This window comes from Archocentrus centrarchus, chromosome 16 (genome assembly GCF_007364275.1).
Source record: "Archocentrus centrarchus isolate MPI-CPG fArcCen1 chromosome 16, fArcCen1, whole genome shotgun sequence".
Taxonomy (NCBI): Eukaryota; Metazoa; Chordata; class Actinopteri; order Cichliformes; family Cichlidae; genus Archocentrus; species Archocentrus centrarchus.
Window position 1 is genome coordinate 34,062,371 of NC_044361.1, and position 6,848 is coordinate 34,069,218.

The 6,848-nt window shown below is 41.8% G+C and overlaps 1 protein-coding gene across 1 annotated transcript; it reads right to left on the bottom strand.

The window, feature by feature from the left end:
• Positions 1–1,847: 1,847 nt before the first annotated feature.
• Positions 1,848–4,481, bottom strand: LOC115794153 (putative leucine-rich repeat-containing protein DDB_G0290503). Its single transcript, XM_030749478.1, has one exon. It carries the CDS (start codon positions 4,266–4,268, stop codon positions 2,181–2,183), a length of 2,088 nt encoding a protein of 695 aa, XP_030605338.1. The 5' UTR covers positions 4,269–4,481; the 3' UTR covers positions 1,848–2,180.
• Positions 4,482–6,848: the final 2,367 nt, after the last annotated feature.

Sequence of the window (6,848 nt, forward strand, 5' to 3'; positions counted from 1 at the left end):
TATGGACATAAGACAAGAACATAGCATGAAACATAAAGCACGCAGCTGGGCAGTGAAGACAACACTAACCCTCAAACGACAAGGACACGACCAAGAACAAAGCAAACCCAGGGGCTTAAATACATACAGAAGGTACTGGTGGGTAACAAGAAACAGCTGGGGAACACAGGGCACAGGTGAACAGAATCTACCTAATAAACAAGGGAAGCAAAACTAGACAGGACACACAGGGAGTACTAAACTATCAAACTAAAAACAGGAAGTAAACAAAGACACCAATGCAGACTTAACAGACTGACAAAAGGAGTGAGAACATGACCAACTAAACCAGACCTGGGACAAAGGAGAGACACTAAGAAACACAGAACTAAACCAAAGGGAACCTAAATACAAGAGGGTCATGACTTACACACACACGGGAGTATAGGGAAAACAGAACATGAGAAACCAAAACAGAAAACAAAGAAACTAAGATTCAAATACTAAACTATAACCAAAACTAGAAATAGAACAGAACTTCACAATTAGAAACCAAAACACTGGACCACCGGCCCAGGATCATGACAGGCTTAAAAATTCACACCACTGGATGAAGCCTTTAAATACAAACAAAATGACACCATCTGTGTTAAAATTGGTTAACAAATAAGGAAGTTGTGACATTTTAAGTTAAGAAAAAATAGGCAGTTTTCTCCTGTTTTACTGCTTAACTGAAGAAAGTCTGTGATCTCTAGAGCTAAATGGCCATAACTTCCATATTTCCCAACAGAATCAAATGAAATTTGGAATGTAATTAGTTTTTAGTAAGGACATGCCAGTACAATTTTTAAACCAAATATTTAGTGATTATCATTGAGCATATAATGCATTAAAATTTATAAATGAAATCATAATTGTCAATTTAAGATGTTTTTACAGCATGATGATGCAATATATAGGAGATTTCATGAATGCGTGTTGGTTTAACTGGGCAGAAATCGTGCATTTTTCATTGATCTTCCGGCGGCCATGAACCAGCCGCTCAGACCTCCTAAATTCCGGCGCTCCAAAAACCACTTTCGCATCCACAGATTTTAATGAAACTTCATCAGCAGAAGGAAAAAAGCCTGGATTAAATTCCTACATATCTTTCAATCAGTCCTATATGTCTGAAGTGTGACTTTATGTCAGTTGAATCTTCGACGGGACCAAGCAGACTGAAATCTTGAACCGAACAAAATAAAACGAAAATGAGGCAGAAGAGGAACGAATTCCTCTACATAATACCAAAAATGAAAAGGAAATAACCCCTCGGAAGCCATTCAAACACTCCAATTGCTGAGAGACTCCTGTGCCGTAGCTGAACGCTGTGCGCGCAGGCGGAGTGGACATGCAAACTCCACACTGTTTAAGCTCTTTCAACAAATTAAATTTCAGCCATTTCAAGCATTTTTAGGCATTTCAGCTCCAATCTTTCAGCCTTCAGCAATCACATTGCAGTTTCTGCGGGGAATGCTTTTTCTACTTATTGCAATAAGATACTGTAATATATCACACAATTGTATTGTGACAGCTGCCAGTATTTTACCATAAAACATGAATTGTTTTACAGTATACATTAAAACATTTATACAGATAATTAGATTCTTTTCTTTTATTAGTTTTTTTTAGACATCATTGTCTTATTAAGCGCATATATATATATATATATATATATATATATATATATATATATATATATATATATATATATATACAAAACCAAACACATAATTATATATACAATCAAATATGAGACTCAGCAATATGTAAACACATGATTCCTGGAATCATGTGTTTACATATTGCTGAGTCTCATATTTGATGCCAGAGAATCAGTGTTTGGTTTAAAGAGCCCCCCAACAATCAGAAGATCCTCTGTGAGCAAGCACTTGGCGACAGTGGCGAGGAACAACTTCCTTTTAAAAGGAAGAAACCTCGAGCAGAACCAGGCTCAGGGAGGGGCAGCCATCTGCTGTGACCGGTTGGGAGGCGTGTGTTCAACCTACCACTAATAAGTTCAATGACATATTTAGTTGTATATAAATGTGATGTTTAGGACATGGTGGTGAATGTTGTGACCAATTGAAGAAATGAGCAGAGGGGAGAGGTGAACAGGAAGGAGATGGATGAAGGGTGGAGGAAGAGCAGGCTCTTGGTCTTCAGGTTGAGCTGGAGAAGCAGCAGAATCTCTTAAACCAGCAACCATTTCTCTTCTTTTTCCGGCAGCGTTCCTGTAATTCTTGGTTTTCTAGGATGAGGTTTTTCATGTCAGAAACAATTTCTTTATTCACCTCGTCAAGCTTTATGCATATTTTCTGAAGATCTTCCAACTTTTTCTCATTTTCTGCATTCTTTTCCTTCAGTTCTTTACATTGCTCTTCCTGTGCCTTCGTTACCTCGTGCATGTCTTTATTGTTTTGTTCTAGTTTGGCATGCATGTCTTGTAACTGCTCATTTCTCCTCTGCATTTCACGAAGAGCACACTGCATGTCTTCATGCATTTTCTCATGTTGTGCCTTCTGCAGTTCATTGTTTCTGCTCTGTATGTCACAGAGTCCTTGCAGTTCTGGGGTTTTTTCAATCATTTCTTGCAGCTTACACTTCGTCTTATTGCAGATTTTCTCCAGATTTAGCTTCTCTTCCTCCACTGCAACATTTTTGTCTTTGAGTTCATCATATAATACTTGGAGTTCAGTATTTTTCTTCTCAAAGACTTGCAGAACATGTTGCATCTCTCTCTGCAGTTCTTCCCTTTCTTCCTTCTCTTGGAGCAGTTCTGCATTTCTTTGCAGTGCTTCATGAAGTTTTACCTGCAGAGCTTCCTTTTCTTTCTTCCTTGCTAGAAGCTGGTGCTGTGTGGCTTTAGCTGCTGCTCCCAATTGTTGGCACTTGGATATCTCCTCCTCATATCTTGTCTCCATGTCTTTGAGCTTGATCTCCATTTCTCTATGTTCAGCTTCCTGTTGTTGCTTCTCTTTTCGTATTTTTATATTTTGTTGCAGTGTTTGATCAAATTTTACCTGCAAACTTAGAAGCTGGTGTTGTGTGTCTTCAGCTGCTGCTTTCAGTTGTTGGTGCTTGGATATCTCCTCCTCATATCTTGTCTCCATGTCTTTGAGGTTGATCTCCATCTCTCTATGTTCAGCTTCCTGTTGTTGCTTCTCTTTTCGTTTTTCTATATTTTGTTGCACTGTTTGATAAAGTTTTACCTGCAAACTTTTAATTTTCTTGCCACTTTCAAGAAGGTGGTATTGCGTCTCTTCAGCTCCTGCTTCCAGTTTTTGGAGTTTGTGTAGTGTCTGATTGTGTTTTTGTTGCAGTTTTTGGTGGTTGTATTTTGTCTCTTTGTGTACTTCTTCCAAGTCTTGGAGGTTGTATTGCAGCTCTTCCATTTCTTGGGTCATTTCTCTTAGTTTTTTGTTCTTCTCTTTCTTCTCTTCCAACAAGTGTATAACTTCCTGCTGCGATTTCTTAAGCAGTCCTTCCCAACCTTCATTTATGATCTGCAACTTGGCCTTGTATTGCATCTCCTGATCTGATTGGTCCTGCTTGGAAAGTTCTCCCGAGTGTTTATTTTGGGCCTGCAGCTCTCTGATCTTCTCCTCCAGCTTGTGTTGTGTGTCTTTGTGTATGGCCTCCAAGCTTCTGAGTTTGTCTTGCATCTCTTCATATCTTCCTGTCAAGTCTTGAAGCTGGTGTTGCGTCTCCTCAGCTAATGTGTCCTTTTGTTGGAGTTGGTGTAGTGTCTCATCATGTATTTCTTGCAAGTCTTGAAACTTGCGTAGTGTCTCCTTGTGTTTAGCTTCCAGGTTTTGGAGCTTGTATGTCTTCTCCTCATATCTTTCCTTCAAGTCTTGGAGGTTGTACTGTAGCTCTTCCACTTCTTGGGTCCTGGACTGCATTTGTTGGATGTTATGTTTTCGCTCAAGCATCAAGTGTGTTATTTGCTTCTGTGCTCTGCTTAGCATTATTCTCCAACCTTCATTTATGATCTGCAGGTTAGCTTGGTGCTGCGGATCTTTAACTGATTGGTCCTCTTGGGAAATTTCTCCAGATTGCTCATTTTGGTCCTTGATGTTTCTGTCCTTCTCCTCCTGCATTTGTTTGATCATATTGTGCAGGTCTTGATTTTCTTTCTGAAGGCGATTAAATGCATTTATGAGGGCGTCAGTGTCTTCTGGGTCATTTGGCTGACCACTGCAGTGAAGAGGGTCAGTGTAATCTCTCTGTTCTGGGTGCTGAGACATTTTCTTCAAATTCTGATATATTTGGCTCTTTAAAAAGATTGAGATATTTCCAGATGTTTCCAAAGGATTTGTATCTGATGCTAAATATCTGAGTGTCCCAAGCGCACACACACACACACTGACCAACCTGAAAACCCGTTTCTTAAAAATTTCTCTTGGTTACTTCCATTTAAAGGCTTGGGGTTCTTTGATGCAGCTGGAATGTTGACGTCATCAGCAGTTACGTTCCATCTCGCACTAAAGTCCCGAGCAAAGGGGGCGTGTCCAACATCGGTTTTCAGAATATCACGTGACACGTGACAAAGGACAAACGACGCCCCGTTTTCTGAAATCACGTGACTGCCTCATCACGTGACCCGAGGTGCTGGTGGTTCTGGTGCAGCAGGAGGGGAGGGGTCAGAGAGAGAGAATTTGTAACCTGCCAGCAGCAGGTTAGTGTTGCCTTATTATAAGCGACTTGCGGCTTGTTTTTTTTTGTTTTTGTTTTTTTCTAAATTCGCTTGCAGGTCTCGTGAGTCGCGCGTTGCGGTTTTTGGGCTTGTTTTTGAACGTGAAGTTGCTTATTTGGGCTCCACTTTCTTTCCGTATGAAACTCCTTGATTATCTTTCCCGGCGCCCCATAATAAAGCAAAAAACGAGTGGTAGGTAGTTTTTCCTGTTTATCGCTCCCGCACAAGTTGACCGGGCGCACACCCAAACAACCACTCATAACAGCCCAGAGTGAGGAGGCAGCGTAAGAATGAACTCCAGTAAGTGGGGAAAATATAGAAAAAATATAATAAAGAGTGGGAGAAAGAGAGCACACTTAAAGAATGGATCCGAGCTCAGATGAGAGAGTGGCGCAAAAAGTGGGTGGACGCCATATGCAATGCATAGGGGCGCCTCACAAGAGGGGTGCGCCAACACATATATATATATATATATATATATATATATATATATATATATATATGTTATATTGTGATTGAGGGGGGAAAAAAAGCCTGTTAAAGAAGTCTTGTATTTTATAAGTCCATGAATAAGTGAGATCTGCAGGTATGAACAGAGTAAACCTTGAGAGGGTGTGTTGTGTGTGGGTGGGTGGGTGGGTGTTAAAATTGTGTCCATACACCCAGTGGCGCAAAAAGGGGGTATGCACTATATGCAATGCATAGGGGCGCCGCACAAGAGGGGGGCGCCAAAACGATGTGGGAAAATACTTCTCTAGTTGCATTTTCTGTATTTAACAGCTGTGCATATGACATGATCAATAACAGAGGCGCGGCGCTGATTAGGCGCTCCTTCACCTCCCCTCCCCTTATAAGTCCATTAATAAGTGATCTGCACACATGAACACAGTAAATGTTGAGAGGATGCGGATGGTGCGTTGTGTGTGTGTGTGTGTGTGTGTGTGTGTGTGTGTGTGTGTGTGTGTGTGTGTGTGTGTGTGTGTGTGTGTGTAGTGTTCTAGCGGTTGATCGCAAGGCGCAGAGCCAGTCTGAGACGCCCTCTAGTCGGGCTGAGGATTTCACCTTAACTTTCGGAGCTCTGCAGTCACTGCATTTAGCAAACAGGAGCCCCGCGGACTCCGCACAGGCTAGATCGCTGCTTTGATCGCTGCTTGCTCCTGAATTATTTCACTGCAATTTACAATCTACCACAGCACAGGGAAAGTTCACAATGTGCACGTTTGATGTCGCTAAGGTCATGCGCACTTGATTTTGCAGCTACAGAAATCGAAATGACAACCGGCATGAATGAGGAGAAGTAAGAAGAAAAACGAAGATCAAATGAAAATTTCAGGCATGATTTAACAGTAGTGGATCATCGCTGACAAGTTTTTTTCCACGCCTCCGTTGTCTGTGTGGTTTTACTCCCTGTACAGATAATGTCAGCTGTTATTTTTTCCTTACATCAGCTGTAGCCACCAGCACGATCACTATAACTACAATCTGGTGGTAATCACACTATTGTGGTTTGGTTTGTGCGATTGTTTGGTGCCTTTTCCTTCACTTTCTATGAGCTGACAGATTTCCTGAGGCAGCTCATCGCACCTGTGTGATAAGGCACGTCACCAAATTCAGAAGCTATTTACTCCAGAAAGACTGAAACTGCTGTGACGTAAACCTCTTATAAAGTTCCCTGTCTGTGTTTCGCTGTTTATGACGCGTTCTGTCTTCAGGACTTTGCTGCGCAGCGTTTCCTGCTGTGTGACGCAGTGATGCTCTGTCAGCTCACCTGTGCAGGTCTGCTCTTCATCTTCTCCCATATCTGTCCCACCAATCCGCTCTTTTCCCCGCAGCGCAAGTGAGGAAAAGAGACAGATGGTTTACCTCCGATGTCAGCGTTCAGATCTTTTGCATCCCACCTGTTTGGAAAATCCCTGTTTTCCACTTTTCGTTTGGTCATTTTTGGGGAGTCAGGCAGCTTAAATGTCAGTGTAAAAAGCGCTGACCGATGTTTTCTCCGCTGATCACCGATCAATCGGCAATACGGAAAACGGGTTAGCGCACTTCTTGGCCTGCCGGCAGCTGTTGCAGTGCCTGGAATTTGTAGTATAAGTGGTGGGAGCACATTTACCCGCGGGCTATTAATAATAGC